The 20,019-nt window shown below is 51.6% G+C and overlaps 1 protein-coding gene across 4 annotated transcripts in view; it reads right to left on the minus strand.

Annotated features, from left to right (window-relative positions):
- KBTBD12 (kelch repeat and BTB domain containing 12) overlaps positions 1-19,742 on the minus strand; it is a 54,565-nt gene extending 34,823 nt beyond the window's left edge. For 3 of the 4 annotated variants that reach the window (XM_042236699.1, XM_060402700.1, XM_042236701.2), the window contains exons 1-3: positions 19,663-19,742; positions 6,021-7,198; positions 1,277-1,547 (exon numbers count right to left, since the gene is read on the minus strand). In XM_042236699.1, the coding sequence (XP_042092633.1) occupies positions 1,277-1,547; positions 6,021-7,090 (1,341 nt within the window). In that variant the 5' untranslated portion in view covers positions 7,091-7,198; positions 19,663-19,742. Of the gene's footprint in view, positions 1-1,276; positions 1,548-6,020; positions 7,199-7,737; positions 18,984-19,662 lie in introns of those variants that run through there. The other variant, XM_027957865.3, reaches the window with a different exon arrangement.
- Positions 19,743-20,019: the final 277 nt, after the last annotated feature.

The following is a 20,019-nucleotide window of genomic DNA, read 5'->3' on the forward strand; positions in this document are numbered from 1 at the left end:
GATGTATCAGACAGCTGATGTATCAGGAAGCAAATCTGGAGAACGGAGAACTCCAGACAGGCAAAAATAGGCAAAAATAGAACTAGTATGCGTCGTGGGAAGCTCCAGTCCTCTGGCCACTCGAAGCAAAGAGCCGACTCATTGGGAAAGACCCTGATGCTGGGAAAGACTGAGGGCAGGAGGAGAAGAAGGAGACAGAGGGTGAGATGGTTGGATGGCATCACCGACTCGATGGACACGGGTTTGAGCAAGCTCCGGGAGACGGTGTAGGACAGGGAAGCCAGGTGTGCTGCAGTCCTTGGGGTCGCAAAGACTCAGACACGACTTAGCAGCTGAACAACGACAACGCCGTGGGGACGGACAGTGAGCAGTGAGACTGATCTTTCCACAAACACTGGGCGGCCGGGGCAGAAGGCAGCTGCGTGAGACCCCTGTGACAGCCCCAGGCGCTGGCAGGGCCTGCAAAGCGCAGAGAAGAGGCCCCTGTGGCCCCGGCCCGCGGGCTCCTCCATCCTGCAGCCCTGCCGCCGAGCTTCAGCCTGGCCTCTGTCTCTCCCTCTGACGCCCAGCAGAGACAGAGGGAGCACCCTCTTGTGAAAATGGCTGTGAAATCACAGATAAGCATTTCAACTTCCCGCTTAGAGTGAGAAGCTTTATATGAAAAAGACCAGAGAGTTACATGCAGACAGAACCGGGCTGGGGGTCCCGCTTCTCTGCCTCCAGCTGAGATGTTTCCCACACATAAGCCCTCAGCACAGGCCTCCTTCATCGTCCGCAAGAATGGGTGGGTTTTGAGGGACACAGCAAAATACTGAGTGAAGTCAGGTCTAGAATAACACACTTTAAAAGCCATTCCCCTAAAAAAATAAAATAAAATTCTTTCCCCTAAACTGCTTTATCAGGCTTCCCAAGCGGCTCAGTGGCGAAGAACCCGCCTGCTAATGCAGGAGATGCAATCTGAATCCTGATCCAGGAAGACCCCCTGGAGGAGGGAATGGCAACCCACTCCAGCGTTCTCGCCTGGGAAATCCCATGGACAGAGGAGCCTGGTGGGCTACGGTCCACGGGGTCACAAAGCGTCGGACACGACTTGGTGACTGGACAGCAAAGCTGCTTTCACACTTTAAAATCTTCTGTTTAATATTCTATAAAATAAAAAGCATGTTACCAAAAACAGGAGCCACCCTCTTTTAGTATTCAACAACTGCAACGATTTTCAACAGAGCGGCCAGGCTCGGCGCAGCCGTGCCACGTAGCACACAGGAGCTCTCTTAACCTGAGGGGTCCAGCCTCCCATCACGTAGAGTTTATTGTCCACTGTGGCAACCGCATGGCACGCCAGCTGCAGAGGAAGCGGAGACACCCTTTTCCAGGTGTCCCGTTCCACAGAGTACTTGTCAACACAGTTTGTGATAAGATACTGGTTTTTAACTTTCATCTGTCCTCCTATCACATAGAGGTCGTTACGGACGGCGCCCAGAGCGTAGAGCTCTCGAAATTCTGCCGTGCATAACTTCTCCCAAAACTGGTTTCCTCTATCGTGGTACCTGTGAATTAACAGAGAGAGAACCAGGATTAGATTCAACGTGAAAACAAGCTGCCAAAGAAACACAAGTTTCTTTTCCAAGAACAACATGATTTGGTTCTTCTAACTGGAGAGGAAGAAACATCAATATAAGACAGTGACACGCGGTGGTGTTTGATCGCTAAGTCGTGCCTGGAAAACCCCAGGAAAAATGTGGCAAATAAGAAAAAGAAAGGTTCTGTTTGGAAACAGGTGAAAAAATTGTATGTGATCTATACAGAGTACAGCTTCTACGTATAGGTCACTGATCGTGCAGCAAACATTCGACAGTTAAACCTACTCACAGGCATCTCCCCCAGCTGTTCTAGACCAACCCTTGCATTCTTCCCCAGGATGACGTTTTACTTCAGGTGGGACAGGGAAGTTGGAAGCCTGTTCTTTCCAACCCAAACATTGCTCTTTTCCTTCAGGTTTGTCTGGCTGGTCACACACTGAAGGCCAGCATTTATCAACCCTCAGGACAGCTGTCTTCTCAGTGATTTTAGGCAGGAAACCAGAGTTCCTAGCAGCACAGACAATATTTTCACCACTGCTTTGAACTGTAGGGGATTTTAGAGAAGGGAGGATCGCGCGTCTACAGGCGGGGGCTCCTGGAACAGACGGTGAGCCTGTCAGTAGGATGGAAAATGGGTTTGAGGGTCTGGGGGACCTCCCTGATGGCCCAGTGGTTAGGGTTTCACCTTCCAATGCAGGGAGTGGGGGTCCCACCCCTGGTGGGGGAGCTAAGACCCCACACACATTACCCCCAAAGAGAAAACAGAAACGACGTTGTCCTAAACTCAATAAAGACCTTAAGAACAGTCCACGTTAAAAAAAAATCTTCAAAAGCTGAGTTTTTGTTTTTCTGAGACATGGTTTAAGAGGCCAAGAACAAAAATATATCCCGTGAGGGTTGGGAATACATGTTTGCTGGGCAGCTTGGTAATTGATTTAGCATTTTGCACGAAGGATGAGGAGCTAAAACGCCCAGATGAAGCTGTGGAAGCTCACTGTCTTGGACGCATCACAAAGAAGGCAACGACCGTGGGGAAGCGCACGGCGTCCTTTCAGAGGCCGTCGGTGGAAAGATGACTGTCCTCAGCTGCTTGTTTACCAAAGTGTGAGGGACGAAGCTGATGGGGAGGCGTGCTTTTAAAACAGAAAGAACCGACTGCAGTGCACCGTCCCCTCCCTCTGTTAAGTCGAGAAGAAGGGCATCTGCGTGGAGACCCATGACCAGGGTGCAGGCATGCTGGAGAGCGTCTGGGCAAGGGCAGCTGCCGACGTGGGCACGGCCGCAGAAACGCAGGCAGAGGCGCTCGCGCCCACCACAGGCCTCTGCCGGGTCCGCTCAGCTTCTGCCCTCTGTTGTGGCTGTCTTTGCAAGAGATGTTCCCTTGGTGAGGTGGGAACACCAGACCACTTGACCTGCCTCCTGAGAAGCCTGTATGCAGGTCAGGAAGCAGCAGTTAGAACTGGACACGGAACAACAGACTGGTTCCAAATAGGGAAAGAAGTACGTCAAGGCTGTATGTTGTCACCCCGCTTATTTAACTTCTATGCAGAGTCCATCATGAGAAACGCTGGGCTGGAGGAAGCACAAGCTGGAATCAAGATTGCCGGGAGAAATATCAATAACCTCAGATATGCAGATGACACCACCCTTATGGCAGAAAGTGAAGAGGAGCTAAAGAGCCTCTTGATGAAAGTGAAAGAGGAGAGTGAAAAAGCTGGCTTAAAGCTCAACATTCAGAAAACAAAGATCATGGCATCCGGTCCCGTCACTTCACGGCAAATAGATGGGGAAACAGTGGAGACAGTGAGAGAGTTTATTTTCTTGGCCTCAAAATCACTGTGAACAGTGACTGCAGCCATGAAATTAAAAGACATTTGCTCCTTAGAAGAAAAGCTATGACAAACCTAGACAGCATATTAAAAAGCAGATACAGTTACTTTGCCAACAAAGATCCATATAGTCAAAGCTATGGTTTTTCCAGTAGTCATGTATGGATGTGAGAGTCGGACCATAAAGAAGGCTGAGCACCAAAGAACTGATGCTTTTGAACTGTGGTGTTGGAGAAGACTCTTGAGAGTCCCTTGGACTGCAAGGCGATCCAACCAGTCAATCCTGAAGGAAATCAGTCCTGAATATTCATTGGAAGGACTGATGCTGAAGCTCCAGTACTTTGGCCACCTGATGCAAAGAACTGACCCACTGGAAAAGACCCTGATGCTGGGAGAGATTGAAGGCAAAGGAGAAGGGGACGGTGCAGGATGAGATGGTTGGATGGCATCACCGACTCAATGGACAGGAGTGTGAGCAAGCTCCGGGAGTTGGCAATGGACAGGGAGGCCTGGCGTGCCGCAGTCCATGGCGTCGCAGGTTTGGACACCACCGATCGACTAAACAGAAACGACAAATCGCAAGCCTGGCACTGAGGGGCCCTCAGGAAGTACTGTCAGACCTTAACTATGCGCACGGCAGGGGAACCTCATTCAAGCCCCAAGCAGGGCTTCTCACAATGGCAAAGGGCTGTCCAGTCAGAGCCACGGCTTCTCCAGTAGGCAGGCGCGGGTGTAAGAGTCGGACCATAAAGAAAGCTCAGCACCGAAGAATCAGTGCTCTCGAACTGCGGTGTTAGAGAAGACTCAGGAGTCCCTGGACTGCAAGGGGATCCGCCCAGTCAATCCTAAAAGAAATCAATCCTGAATATGCAGCTGAAGGACTGAGGCTAAGGCTGAAGCTCAAATGCTTTGGCCGCCTGATGAAGAGCTGACTCATTGGAAAAGACCCTGTTGCTGGGAAACACTGAAGGCTTTCCCCCCTGAGGCTCCAAGGGGAAAAGCAACAGGCAGCGAGTGTCAGGGGCCCAGAGACTCCCCCCAGGAGACCCAGGCCCCCTTCCCCCGGGGACCTGGGGTCCAAACCCACACCCGCTCTGTCGCCGTGGGCAGAGACCAGAGGGGCAGGCACTGCCCGGGGTTTCCATGCCCGCCCCCGCTGCTGGGCAGAAGCGACGTGCCTTCAGCGTGTGCGGGTGAGGGGTGCCCGCTGGAGCCTGAAGCGGTCCTGCGATGCGAGGAGGTGACAGCTAAAGAGAGCCCCCTCCTTCTCTCTCTGTCCCCACTTTGCTGTCGAGAAGCACTTCCCGAGCGAAGAGTCTGAGAAAGTCTGGCTCAAGGGCCCCGAGAGGGGCTGGTGTGTAAGGAGGGCTTCAGGGCCTACCTGCACAGTTCTTATTCACCCAGGTCCGTCTCAGGGCTGAGTTCCTGCTGTCTCCACGTACAAGACCTGGACAGACGCGACTGCTAAGCAGACACTTCTCTCCTACGGTTCTAGGTGGAAGCACTCTTTGGCTGCCAACGTTCTACACTATGAGAGGTTTAGGAAGCGGCTGTTAGTGGCTCAGTCGTGTCCGACTCTTTCCGACCCCGTGAACTGTAGCCCCTCAGGCTCCTCTGCCCGTGGGATTCTCCAGGCAAGAATACTGGAGTGGGTTGCCATTTCCTTCTCCAAGAGGTTTAGGAGAGACCCACTCATGAAGGGCACAGGATGAAAACTGACAGGATGCATAGTACATTTTGGTCAAGAAATCACTTCTTACTCTGAATTGTGACCTAGAGAGTGGCAGCAAAAAGGAGTCGCTGTTAGTAAACTTTTCTTCAAAAGCAAAGCGATTACAGCATATGGATAAATAGTGGAAACTGGAGGAAACCAGACAGAAACTGTAACGTATACACACTTAACTCACGCAGCTTCACCTATACCTTCTTAACAATGAAAGTGAAGTGAAAGTCGCTCCGTCGTGTCCGACTCTTGGCGACCCCATGGACCATACAGTCCAATCGATTCTCCAGGCCAGAATACTGGAGTGGGGAGCCTTTCCCTTCTCCAGGGGATCTTCCCAACCTGGGGATCGAACCCAGGTCTCCTGCATCACGGGCGGATTCTTAACAATGAAAGGGAGAGGGAAAATAAGGTGGACGCTTTCTTTATGAATTTCACCTCGATGTCAGATGCGTGGCCGTGGGGTGATTCAGAACACATGTGCTTTAAAGCATGCTCTCTCAGCCGTGCAGAACACATGTGCTCTAAAGCATGCGCTCTCAGCTGTGCAGAACACATGTGATTTAAAGCATGCGCTCTCAGCCGTGCAGAACACATGTGATTTAAAGCATGCGCTCTCAGCCGTGCAGAACACATGTGCTTTAAAGCATGCTCTCTCAGCCGTGCAGAACACATGTGCTCTAAAGCATGCGCTCTCAGCTGTGCAGAACACATGTGATTTAAAGCATGCGCTCTCAGCCGTGCAGAACACATGTGATTTAAAGCATGCGCTCTCAGCCGTGCAGAACACATGTGATTTAAAGCATGCTCTCTCAGCCGTGGCTTCTGCTGCCAGAGTCAAAGCTAGATAACGGAAACAAACTTACAAGCACATCGCTCGGTACAAACCTGTAGATTTCAACGTTCTTGCTCCTCTGTCTGGAGAGTTTAGAGGCGCTGGCTTCCCCAGCCACGACGATGGTGTTGTCTTCCATGACGACGCCAGCACACACGGTGCCCAAACCCTCCCCGTACTTGGGAGAGGAGATGAAATAGGTCTTCTGCGACGCAGGGTCATAGCAAAAGCTGGCGTCCCCGTAGTTCCTGTGTCTCGACCTGATCCCGGAAGCATTGGTGCCGACGCACAGCAGGAGGCTGGTGGTCTCCATGCCGTAACGAAGGTTCTGGGCATGCGGCTGGGGCGTCTTGATGGCTTTGAACGCGTTCTGAATGAGGTCGATGCAGTTCGCGTCGCACAGGAGCGCCGTGTTCCTCCTCAGGGCTTGTCTCAGGAAGGCAGGGCTGACCAGCTGCAACCTCACCTGCCTCAGAAGCTCCACGAGGTGCTCTGTGCGTCGGTCCGGGCAATGATTGACCCACCTCAGGACGAGGTCCAGAATGCTCTCCTCTCGGGACACGTTCAGGTCGTCCGACTGGATCAGCGTCAGGAGCTGGTGCACCTCCACTTCTAGGATCTCCTCGTGCAAGCTCACCTCGGCAAAGTGCTGGTACAAATATTTCCTCGATTGATCGGCTAAGTCTTCAGCTCCAATCTGCTTTGCAAAATAATAGATGCCGACACAGTTGGAGGCATCCATGTGGGCCATCATGTGCTTCTGACACGCCTGGAAGACGTCCTCCATCTGCATGAAGTAGGCCGCCACGGCCACCGTCTGCATGTTGGCGTTGCTGACCTCCAGGGCCGCGTGGTACATGTAATGCAGTATCACCGCCACGCTTTCCGCCGTGATGTCGTGAAGCACCACCTCTCTCTGGGTGCACTCGAGCAGCCCGCAGGTAAACATGGCTTTGAAATACGGACTAAAGGCAGCCAGGACCAGTCTGTGGCAGGGGAACGCCTCCCCTTCTGCGATGATCACGACGTCGATCATCTCCGCCAACTCTTTCATGCTGTTAATTCTGTTCAGCAGGTTCAAGCTGTGCTGGTATTTCTCTTTCCCCTCGGACTTGCACTCCATGGCGCCCTCTCCGGTGCCTAAGAAGGTCTTCTTTAAATGTAGCTTGATTCTCGAGGGCCTGTTTTCATGTCTGATTACTCACCAAGCAACAGATGTCATGAAGCACTCCTGAGGGGAAGGAAAGAGGCAGGTTTCTTCTAAGAAAAAGATTCTCTGAAATTTAAACATGCAGCATTATTTCTAAGAGGTATTTTTAAGTAAACATGCATTCCAAGCAGAGACTTTTTATATTAAGACCACCACTAGGGGCCCTCCCTGGTGGCCGAGCAGTGAAGAACCCAGCTGCCAAGCGGGAGGCTCGGGTTCAGTCCCTGGGTCGGGAAGATGCCCTGGAGAAGGAAATGGCAACCCGCTCCAGGATTCTTGCCCAGGAAATCCCACAGACAGAGGAGCCTGGCGGGCTACAGTCCACAGGGTCGCAAAGAGTCAGAGACGCCCTAGTGAGGAAACAGCAACAAGAGACATTGGTTGTAAAAAAAAAAGAAGAAGAAGAAGAAAAAGAAAAACCAATAGATTATTAACCACGAACAATATTTCTCTAACTAATGGCAGAGATTTTTCTAGGAGGGCTGGGAAGACCTTCCTGCCAAAGTGAATGGAGAGAGAACAGACGGACACCTTTAAAAACACTAATCTTACTTGTTTACCTGTGGCGCCGGCTCTCAGATGCTGGGTGGCTCTCTCGGCTGCGGGGTGCAGGCTGCCCAGGACAGGGGTCTCCCGCGGTGCACAGACTCTAGGCCGTGCGGGCTTCGTCCCCCCACCCCCACCCCCCGAGGCGTGTGGAATCTTCCCAGACCAGGGATCGAGCCTGTGTCCCCCGCATTGGCAGGCAGGCTCTCAACCACTGGACCAGCAGGGAGTCGAGACGGGCACCTTCTGTGTGTCCACTTCTTGTTACCAAATTCAGCTGACCCTCAGGTGGCGGACCGGGGCCATCAGGAGACAGTCTCTCTGTGGAGATGCAACCCCACCACCCCCAAGGTTACAAGCGCAATCCCCCAGAACGCACCCAGATGCAATTACAGCCGGTCTGCAAAATCACAAGGGGCCATGCAGCCTGGCTGGAAAAGCAGTCCACTAAAATTCTGCTCAGACTTTGCCGTGGAGTAAATACTTTGAAACAGGGCTTGGGAAAGCAAAGCACAGCCAAGCGTCTGTCTGTCGATGTGGGAACTCAGAGCACTTGAAACTTACAACCAAATCCTCCTAAACTCACAAAGCCCACAGGAGTCCCCCCCACCTCCTCTGATCCTCCCTTGGCTCTTCCCTGCTTCCCAGAGGCAAAGGCAGTGGCGGAATTACTTCCTGCCTGAAAAGGCACACGTCTAAATAAAATTCCTTTAAGCTTGTCTCAGCTTCCCCTTTCCCAGGGGAATGGAAGCTAATTAGCCACTTTGCTCTAAAGAACGACATTCCCAGAGTCGGAAGCCCTGGATGGGAGGAGTGGATCTCAAGCCTCTGTCACCTCGTCCAGGTGTAACGTGGCCAAAGTTGTACACAGCAAGAATCAACATCGATGGCAGAAACGTCAGCAGACGAGCTGAGAAACAAGGGGTGGCGATAACTTCAACACCGTGAAAGCAGAGTCTGTCAGCTATAAAGGTTATCAGTTCAGTTCAGTTCAGTCGCTCAGTCGTGTCCGACTCTTTGTGACCCCATGAATCGCAGCACGCCAGGCCTCCCTGTCCATCACCATCTCCTGGAATTCACTCAGACTCACGTCCATCGAGTAAGTGATGCCATCCAGCCATCTCATCCTCTGTCGTCCCCTTCTCCTCCTGCCCCCAATCCCTCCCAGCATCAGAGTCTTTTCCAATGAGTCAACTCTTCGCATGAGGTGGCCAAAGTACTGGAGTTTCAGCCTTAGCATCATTCCTTCCAAAGAAGTCTCAGGGCTGATCTTCAGAATGGACTGGTTGGATCTCCTTGCAGTCCAAGGGACTCTCAAGAGTCTTCTCCAACACCACAGTTCAAAAGCATCAATTCTTCGGTGCTCAGCTTTCTTCACAGTCCAACTCTCACATCCATACATGACCACTGGAAAAACCATAGCCTTGACTACACAGACCTTTGTCGGCAAAATAATGTCTCTGCTTTCGAAAATACTATCTAGGTTGCTCATAACTTTTCTTCCAAGGAGTCAGCGTCTTTTATTTTCATGGCTGCAGTCACCATCTGCAGTGATTTTGGAGCCCCCCAAAATAAAGTCTGACACTGTTTCCACTGTTTCCCCATCTATTTCCCATGAAGTGATGGGACCAGATGCCATGATCTTCGTTTTCTGAATGTTGAGCTTTAAGCCAGCTTTTTCACTCTTCTCTTTCACTTTCATCAAGAGGCTTTTTAGTTCCTCTTCACCTTCTGCCATAAGGGTGGTATCATCTGCATATCTGAGGTTATTGATATTTCTCCCGGCAATCTTGATTCCAGCTTGTGTTTCTTCCAGTCCAGCGTTTCTCATGATGTACTCTGCATAGAAGTTAAATAAGCAGGGTGACAATATACAGCCTTGACGTACTCCTTTCCCTATTTGGAATCAGTCTGTTCCATGTCCAGTTCTAACTGTTGTTTCCTGACCTGCATATAGGTTTCTCAAGAGGCAGGTCAGGTGGTCTGTATTCCCATCTCTTTCAGAATTTTCCACAGTTTATTGTGATCCACACAGTCAAAGGCTTTGGCATAGTCAGTGAAGCAGAAATGATGTTTTTCTGGAACTCTCTTGCTTTTCTGTGATCCAGCGGATGTTGGCAATTTGATCTCTGGTTCCTCTGCCTTTTCTAAAACCAGCTTGAACATCTGGGAGTTCACGGTTCACGTATTGCTGAAGCCTGGCTTGGAGAATTTTGAGCATTACTTTACTAGCATGTGAGATGAGTGCAATTGTGCGGTAGTTTGAGCATTCTTTGGCATTGCCTTTCTTTGGGATTGGAATGAAAACTGACCTTTTCCAGTCCTGTGGCCACTGCTGAGTTTTCCCAATTTGCTGGCATATTGAGTGCAGCACTTTCACAGCATCATCTTTCAGGATTTGAAAGAGCTCCACTGGAATGCCATCACCTCCACTAGCTTTGTTCATTGTGATGCTTTCTAAGGCCCACTTGACTTCACATTCCAGGATGTCTGGCTCTAGGTGAGTGATCACACCATCGTGATTATCTGGGTCATGAAGATCTTTTTTGTACAGTTCTTCTGTGTAGTCTTGCCACCTCTTCTTAATATCTTCGGCTTCTGTTAGGTCCAGACCATTTCTGTCCTTTATCGAGCCCATCTTTGCATGAAATGTTCCCTTGGTATCTCTAATTTTCTTGAAGAGATCTCTAGTCTTTCCCATTCTGTTGTTTTCCTCTATTTTTTTGCATTAATCACTGAGGAAGGCTTTCTTATCTCTTCTTGCTATTCTTTGGAACTCTGCATTCGGATGCTTATATCTTTCCTTTTCTCCTTTGCTTTTCGCTTATAACCTTGTAAAGGTTATAAGCTTTCTAAATTTCTGTAATCCGGTAAAGTGTTAGAAATCTCATCTGTCTCAATGAGACATGGCACGTTTTCGATGTTAAATTAAAGTTCATTTCAGGAAAGGAGTGTTAAGCATGAAAGGGATGTTTAATGATATGATAGCAACTGTAAGACCTAAAAAAATGACTGCTCAAGGCTGTGGAATCATAGTGACTAGCCAGTCCCAGAAGCCTACACTTGAGACGAGAACGCAGCCCTCCTCGACGGACTTTCCGGCAGTAAACGGCTCAGCTGGCTTCCGTAATGGCTCGGTGGTAAAGAGCCTCCCTGCCAACGCACGAGACCCAGGTTCGATCCCTGGGTCTGGAAGATCCCCTGGAGGAGAAAATGGCAATCCACTCCAGTCTTCTTGCTTGGAAAATCCCATGGACGGAGGAGCCTGGTGGGCTACAGCCCATGGGGGTCGCAGAGTCAGCTATGACTTACGACTAAGCAGCAATAGGAGTGGGACAGTGGCTCAGCTGCTCTCCAGTAAGAAGGTGAAGCTCATGTGTGAGAGTTTTCCGGCTGAAGGTGAGCCTCTGCTTTTTGCTTTGTTGTAGATTTTTACAAAGAGAATCCAACTATGGGTAATTAGGCAGTCATCATCTTTCTGAGCTCTCCTGCAACACATTACGAGTGGTCCAAAGCATATTATGTAGCCTTCTTTATACATAAACACATCAGTCAGCTTTACAGATGACAGCTGTTGCCTCAACCTAAAAAGTGTAAAACTGCTCTTATAAGGAAATAAATGTTTGAAGATTTCCATTCCGTTTGCTGATATATAAGACTTTCAGAGGGCACCCACCCCCACAGTGCTAGAAGGCCATGAGCAAGCTTCCCGGTGGCGTTGCAGGATCTAACACGATCCAGGCAGTTCAGCCTTGCTAACTGCTAAAGCTTGTCTGGATGGCGCTGGAGGGAGTCGAGGCACTGGGGACCCAAGCGTTACGGCTGCAGCCTAGGACTTCGTACCTTTCAGGCAGGAACCAAGCCACCCTAGTTGAACCTTTTGGCTTAGGACTAGTTTCATAAAAACAGAAGTGGCATTCGTTTCAAAGAGGTTAAAAACGGAATCCTTGGTCCCTGATGGACGGGTGTTCTGTTTTTAAACCTCCATCTTGTTTATTTATGCATTTGGCTGCGCCGCTGCGGAACGTGGGTGCTTTGATCTTTGGGTGGCATGCGAGCCCTTAGTTGCGACGTGTGGGATCCAGTTCGTTGCCTAGGGGTGAAACCGGGGCCCCCTGCACTGGGACCGCTGAGTCTCGCCGCCGGACCACCAGGGAAGGCCCGGGGCCGGTTTGCTTGGTAAACACGCCACAGGTAGCGTCTCACACGCAGCTCTGTGCGCACAGCGCCAGCGTCCCCGCAGCACCAGCCTCCCTCCCTCGGGGCTCCCCCCCACACCCCTCGCCCTGAGGCTGCTTCAGGGGCCGGTGGGAGCCTGATTCTGGCCCGACTGCAGTGATGCTCAGCCTCTGGTGCCGTGGTCGGGGGCAGCCGTGCGCTGCACAGATCGTGTGCCCACAGCCGGCGCGAGGACGGAGCCAGGACAGGAAAGGCGGCGGCGCTTCAGGCATGCCTCATGTCCGCACGTTTCAGTTCAGAGGGAGATGCCAGTCCCTTCGATGTCTGAGCAAGGTTGCGTTGCTGGGTGCTGTAGCTGGCACGCAGGAGGCCTCACTGGCACGAGCGGCATGTGCGTGAGCGCAGGGCAGCGCGGCCCGAGGCCCTGCGGATGCGCATCGCGGTTTCACTCGGTGTGTGCTTGCGGTCTGTTACTGCACTGCGCAGCAGAAGAACTGCAGGCGTTTCCAGCGTCGCTCACTTCTCCTTGCTGGAAGGCGGGAAGCACGGAGTCAACTCTTCTGAATTTACCTCTTCACGTTCAGTGACCAGAGCATCTTAGAACCAGAGGGACTGAGTCCTGAACCCAGACTCCAGAGCCTGCCCTCTTAATCAGCCCCCTAACGCAAGCACCCGACTACAGCCGGAGAGGAAGCCTCAGGCTCCGTGGGATTTCTGTCCGAGTTCAGCGCTGCCACTGCAATGCAGGGCTTCAGTTCAGTTCAGTTCAGTCGCTCAGTCGTGTCCGACCCTTTGTGACCCCATGAACCACAGCACACCAGGCCTCCCTGTCCAACTCCCGGAGTTTACCCAAACCCATGTCCATCGAGTCGGTGATGCCATCCAGCCATCTCACCCTCTGTCTTCCCCTCCTCCTCCTGCCCTCAATCTTTCCCAGCATCAGGGTCTTTCCAAATGAGTCAGCTCTTCACATCAGGTGGCCAAAGTATTGGAGCTTCAGCTTCAAAATCATTCCTTTCAATGAACACCCAGGACTGATCTTTAGGATGGACTGGTTGGACCTCCTTGCAGTCCAAGGGACTCTCAGGAGTCTTCTCCAACACCACAATTCAACAGCATCAATTCTTTGGCGCTCAGCTTTCTTTATAGTCCAACTCTCACATCCATACATGACCACTGGAAAAACCATAGCTTTGATTAGACAGACCTTCGTTGACAAAGTAATGTCTCTGCTTTTTAATATGCTATCTAGGTTGGTCATAACTTCCTTCTAAGGAGTACTGCTGCTGCTGCTGCTAAGTCACTTCAGTCGTGTCTGACTCTGTGCGACCCCATAGACAGCAGCCCACCAGGCTCCCCCATCCCTGGGATTCTCCAGGCAAGAACACTGGAGTGGGTTGCCATTTCCTTCTCCAGTGCATGAAAGTGAAAAGTGAAAGTGAAGTCGCTCAGTCGTGTCCAACCCTTAGCGACCCCCTGGACTGCAGCCCACCAGGCTCCTCCGTCCATGGGACTTTCCAGGCAAGAGTTCTATGGAGTGAGCGTCTTTTAATTTCATGGCTGCGATCACCATCTGATTTCGGAGCCCAGAAAAATAAAGTCAGCCAGTTTCCACTGTTTCCCCATCCATTTGCCATGAACTGATGGGACCAGATGCCGTGGTCTTAGTTTTCTGAACGGTGAGCTTTGGGCCAGCTTTTCCACGCTCCTCTTTCACCTTCGTCATGAGGCGTGTTAGCTCCTCGTCGCTTTCCGCTGTAAGGGTGGGGTCGTCTGCGTGTCTGAGGCTGATGCAGGGGCAGCCACAGGCAGTGTGCAACAGGCGAGCACCGCTCTGTGCCAGAAATGGATGTTTTACAGACACGGAAACTTGCATTTCATACATTTTCACATCATGAAATGTTGTTCTTCTTTTGGTTTTAAAAAGCCAGTTAAAATGATGAAATTCATTCTGAGCTCGTGGGCTATACAAAACAGGCAGCAGGACACCAAGCCTGCACCGCTGTCGGGGGAAGCCCGCCGCCCAGACCCTGCCTGGCGCCCGGCCTGCAAGCCTGTGCTGCAGTCCAGCTGGAGAGTTTGAGACGGGGAAGGCTCAGAGTCCTGTTTTAAAAAGATCATCTTGTTGTCTCCCCGAGATTCCCAAAGATAAATCAATTTTCTAAATAAATGTTTGGATGCAGTTTCTCCGCCCCAAACACTGGCTTCAACAACAACAGCAACAAATAATACTTTTCACATTTGGAAGAGCATTCATGACTGTTTTAGGTGAGAGCATATATTTGAGCATCTGTTCCTTCTAACCGCGGGGCTTCCCTGCGGGCTCAGGCAGTAAAGCGTCCGCCTGCAGTGTGGGGGACCTGGGTTCAATCCCTGGGTCGGGAAGATCCCCTGGAGAAGGAAATGGCAACCCACTCCAGTGTTCTGGCCTGGAGAATCCCATGGATGGAGGAGCGTGGTGGGCTACAGTCCATGGGGTCACAGAGAGTCAGACACGACTGAGCGACTTCACTGGTTCACTTTCCTTCTAACCACCTTTTCTACCACTCCTGAAAGCTACTCTAATTGCTATGGATTTACAGACCAAATGACTTTCCTGGTGAAACTCTGGAAAATGCTCGGGCAGTTATATGTTTCAATAAGTGTTCCCAGAATTGCTTCTTGTACGCAAGATCTGCATAGAAGACACTGGTATTGCAGACGGGGGCTTTAAAGTGAGGTGGTCCTGGGTCTGGGATTCCCTGGTGGCTCAGGCAGTAAAGAATCTGCCTGCAGTGTGGGAGACCTGGGTTCAATCCTTGGGTTGGGAAGAACCCCTGGAGAAGGGAATGGCAACCCACTCCAGTGTTCTTGCCTGGGGACTTCCATGGACAGAGGAGCCTGGCGGGCTATAGTTCAGGGGGTCGCAAAGTGTTGGACACGACTGAGCAACTCACACACACACCCCAGAATCCTAGGTCTGAGTTGAGCCATCTACTTGCTGTCATCCTAGAACATGGAACCTTTCTGCACGTCGGGTTCTGCATCAGGAAGATGCGGGCGCTGTATATAAGTAAAGTATTCAGAGCTGGATCAGTCCTTTGGGCCAAGGTGCTCATGGGGGGTAGCAGTGTGGCTCAGAGGTGAGGGACATGGGCTTTCTCTTGGGTTCCTGAGGCCTGCGACCTGGCTGTGCCATTCACAACACGAGCAAGTTTCTCAGCCTCTTTCTGATTCCTGGCGTGAGACCAGTGTTGAGAATTATATGAGAACAGTTGGGAGAATTGAACAGGGCCATGCGTGTCCAATGCATAATTTGCTTGGTGAAGCTGAATACACCTGGGCAAATAATTTATGAACAAAAGAAGTTTGGGCTCCTAGACAAACTGCTTGTGGGCACAGACACGGCTCACCAGTGAAAGAACAGACAGTAACTTTTCCCTGGGGGTTGGGGCACAGAGGGCATTCTCCCTTCATCAGCAAAATAAAGCTGTGCAAATGTTCCCAGTGATATCAATGGGGAGTTATTCTCTGCTCCGATTTATAGAAGACTGAATTGGCGCGCTCATGTTAACAGTGCCCATAACAATGGGGAAAAATGAGTAGCAAAGATAAATATGTCACAAGAATAAAGCCTGATTACTCTGCAAACCCAACATGCAGTTTCACCCACGTCCAGAATACTTAGTTTTAAGAAGTGGATTGCTATAAAGTTTAACGGGACATAGGACTGTTAATTTACTTAAACTGCCAGTGTTGTTCTTTTTACTATGTTTAGCTTCATAATCTTTATATTATCTTTAAAGCTGTTCAGTTCAGTCGCTCAGTCGTGTCCAACTCTTTGCGACCCCACGGACCGCAGCACGCCAGGTCTCCCTGCCCATCACCAACGCCCGGAGTTTAATCTGACTCATGTCCACTGAGTCGGTGATGCCATCCAACCCTCTCTGAATAATGATTCATACGTGACTGTGCCTCTATATTTTGCTGAAGTCAAAAGTAGTTTAAATCACAGCAGCATTGTTTGAATTAGCAAAGCTTTGGAAAGAGCCTAAATAGCCAATACCGGGAGAACAGATAGACTAGAGCATATTCATTCAAGAGAATATTGTCCAGTATTTGAAAAGAGCTTGTAGAAGCCTAAGAAACAGTGAACTAGGGCTACATGCATCAACGTGGGCCACAAACCTTAGTGTGTGAAAAGGCTGCGAAGAACAGGGGCTGCGTGCCATGGACGTCTTGTTTAAAATATGCAAGCAATATTACACACTCTAATAGAGTAAACACAGAGGCTGTCTTATGACAAAGGAAACGTAAACATTTGGAGAAAGTGGTAAAGGGCTTTAGGGAGCTTTCTGTGTTACTATTAGATCCGTCCTGTGAGCCTGACATTGTATTAAAATGAGAAGTCATGGGACGTCCCTGGCTGTCCAGTGGTTAGAACTCTGCGTTCCCAGCGCAGAGGCCGCAGGTTCAACCCCTGGTCGGGGAAATAAGGTCCCGCCTGCCACACAGAGCAACCAGAAAATAAACAAATAAATAAGAAAGTTGGAAGAATTGTATATTCTTTAAGGATACATGCAAGTTTAGCGGAATATAAAGAAATGAAAGGTAACTATAAACACCGCCTTCAGGGCAGCGCCTGCCCTCAGAAGGCGCGGCAGGAAGGGGACACAGCTGGAGAAGGGCCCAAGGAGCTCTGACTGAATAATCCACGTTTAATTTCATCGGTTGCACGGTGGCCACCCGACGCATTTTATTATTATTCCTTATGCCTTTTTGCATGTCTTAAATATTGCATAAACTAAGTTTAAAATTAAAATTTGTATTAACATTAGAGAAACTTACAAACTTTGAAAATGTAACCTACATTGTAAATCACATTAGTGTGTGTATATAGAGAGAGACAGACAGACAGGATATACGGATACATTATGAGTCTCCTTTCAAGCCTGTCACAGTGTAGGCAACCTAACTTATGAGTCACTGGAAAATCCAAAAGCTTACACCCTACTTCTCCAGTCTGAATGAGAACTGCCTTGGGAGAAAGGCAGGAACAATGTCTTCCTACATCTGCTTTGGTGGGAAAAGAAGTTACTGGATTCCTGAATTAGTGCATATATTTTTTCCCCATAGACATGTTCAGTATGTGAGGAGGTTATAATCTGAAATGATAGAGTTGGTCAACAGCAAAGCCTTGAATTTTGTTGATGAAAAAGACTGACGACCTAAGAAATTACGCGGTTAGGGTCCCAAATTCCAGCCTAAAACCCCTTTGAACTAATTTTGGTTGGCAAGCCCAGGAAGGTCAACGTGACCTCAGAAAGTGATGCCTGAGTTCCAGAGTTAGCACACAGCCCTTCTGGGAGCTGGTGACTCTGCACATGAAGTCAGTCTCCCCACCCTCACAGAAGTCATCTCGAGCCAATTTTCACCAGCACCAGCGCCACCCAGGCATCAGAAGGCCCTCTCTGAGCGGGCCCTCCCAGCCCTGCCTGCCTCACCGGCTGACTTGGCCTCCCTGTATGACCAGGCTCTTCGTGACGGTGAGCCCCTGGCTGTTCCAGGGCGGCCAGCCTCACACGCTCTTCTCTGTGTCTGCAGCACCCTTCGTCTGCTTCCGCCTCAAAAAATGGGCTGGCTCTTCAAAATTCAGCCCAGTCGTCACTCTCTCAGTGAAGCCTTCAAGGCTCTTCCTTGCTTTTTACCTTGAGCTCAGCAGAGCCTGCACTGGTGTTCAGTTCAGTTCAGTTCAGTCGCTCAGCCGTGTCCGACTCTGCAAACCCATGGACTGCAGCACGCCAGGCCTCCCTGTCCCTCACCAACTCCCGGAGTCCACCCAAACTCATGTCCATCGAGTCAGTGATGCCATCCAACCATCTCATCCTCTGTCGCCCCCTTCTCCTCCTGCCCTCAATCTTTCCCAGCTTCAGGGTTTTTCCAATGAGTCAGCTCTTTGCATCAGGTGGCCGAAGTATTGGAGTTTCAGCTTCAGCATCAGTCCTTCCAACGAACACTCAGGACTGATCTCCTTTAGGATGGACTGGCTGGATCTCCTCGCAGCCCAAGGGACTCTCAGGAGTCTTCTCCATCACAGTTCAAAAGCACTGTTGTGACGGCAGTTACTTATGTATCCACGCTCCTCCCTTTCCACTGGAGATCACAGTGACGGTAGAGGCTCCGATCTTAACCCTTCTATACTCTTTTTAAAAACATTATTTACTTATTTGGCGGTGCTGGGTCTTCGCTGCGGCATGTGGGATCTAGTTCCCTGTCCAGGAATCAGACCTGAGCCCCCTGCATCGGGAGAGCAAACTCACAGCTGCTGGGTCACCTGGGAAGTCTCTCCTTTTGTGTTATTAGCGTCTGTCTGTGACATTGCCTGGCACAGCAGAGCTGCTCAACATGGTTTGTGCAATTAAATGAATGCTTTGCTTAGCCCGAAATTACAAGTTCATAGATTTTATGTTTGTTAGTAACCAATATCTTGAAGATGTTTTCTTTCCGTGTATAAAGGTGGCGCTTGATTCTGTAAGTTGCTATCCCTTTGTCCAAGGCACGCAAATGCTGCAGAATCATTGCCTCGATTTCCTTGCCTACAGCTTGACACATTCTGACATCCAGGCCTCCGGCCCTCAAAATCCATCCCCAGTAACCGTGTGGTCAGGAATTTGGCCCCGGCCCCTGTTCTTAGGGGCCTGAAGCCAGAGATAGCAAATTGGCAGCGCACAGACTTTTTTTTGGTAACTTGTCAACATGCAAAGCTGACATATTCCAGCACCCATTGAAAAAAAAAAGGAAGACAGGGCGACAGGGGGTTCTTGATTTGCGTGGCGAGGCCACTGGCAGGCCTTGGCAACCCCACCTTCCCTGGTGGCTCAGTGGCGAAGCGTCTGCCTGCAATGCATGAGACCCGGGTTCGATCCCTGGGTCGGGACAATCCCCTGGAGAAGGGAATGGTGACCCACTCCAGTACTCTTGCCTGGAGAATCCCATGGACAGAGGAGCCTGGTGGGCTGCAGTCCACGGTCGCAAAGAGTCGGACAGGACTGAGCTACTAACACACACACCCACCTCGCAGACCACCGGGCAGCCCTCGAGTAGCCCCCCTCTCAGAGCGGACATGCCTCCCCGACTCCCCACGCCCGGATCCGGACCTGACCCCGCCCCCATCTCTAACTCCTCCGGGGCTGTGCTCTTCTCGCCCCTACAGCGTTACCTTGGGAGCCCCTGGCTTCCCCACTAGTCTCCAGCCTTATTGCCTTTCAGCATCACCGTCTTGTTCAGAGCCTGGCCGAAATGGCTCCGGACCGGCCTGAGTGCCCCGAGACTCCCCGGGTACTGACAACCCTGGGTTTACTGCATGGAAATGAACCACACCGGGGCCTCAAGGCCGACCGGGAGGGAGAGAAGCTAAAGACGCGTCTCTTTTGCTGCTGCCTTTGCGGCCTCTTTGCATTCTCCCTGGAGCCTTTAGCTGGCACAGAGCTCCTCAAGAATCCCCCCGGGGTCCGGGCGGGAGGGAGACGCAGGGCGGTTAGAATCTTCCATCTGCAGTGAGGACTCTGGACCGTGTGCTGTGCCGGGCACTGTCCTCGGGTTCCAGGAAGACCCCGGACCGGCAGGCGCCCCCGCCCCAGCGCTCACGGCCGGCGAGGAGGGCGGCCCAGGGCCGGGCGGGTCCCAGCGCGGGGCTGCGCGCGCGCGGCGGAGGCGCGGGGCCGAGGGACCCGGGACGCGCGGGTGGGCCCCCCGCCCCCGGGAGGGTCGCCGCTACTTACGGGCTGCGCGGCCGGAGGCGCGGCCGCACTCGCTCCGCTGGGGCCGCCGCGATGGCGCCTGACCGGCCGGGCGCCGGGTCAATGTGGGCAGAGCCGGGGCGCATATAAATAGACGCGCGGGGAGGGCGCGCGGGTCCCGCGGGCAGGGCACCGACCTGGCAGCTCCGCGCGGACAGCTGCTCGCCCTCCGCGCCCGCCCCGGGCGCAGGCAGCGCGCGCCGTCGAGCCTGCGTGCGTGCGCGTGTGTGTGTACACGCGTGTTGCAGGGGCCGCGTGCCCGAGCCTCGTGGTGAGCACGGGAGCTCCCAGCCGTCGCCACGCAGTCGTTTCTTTGTCCTTTGCGGCTGTTCCGGCCTG

The sequence above is a fragment of the Ovis aries genome, chromosome 19 (genome assembly GCF_016772045.2).
Source record: "Ovis aries strain OAR_USU_Benz2616 breed Rambouillet chromosome 19, ARS-UI_Ramb_v3.0, whole genome shotgun sequence".
Lineage (NCBI taxonomy): Eukaryota > Metazoa > Chordata > Mammalia > Artiodactyla > Bovidae > Ovis > Ovis aries.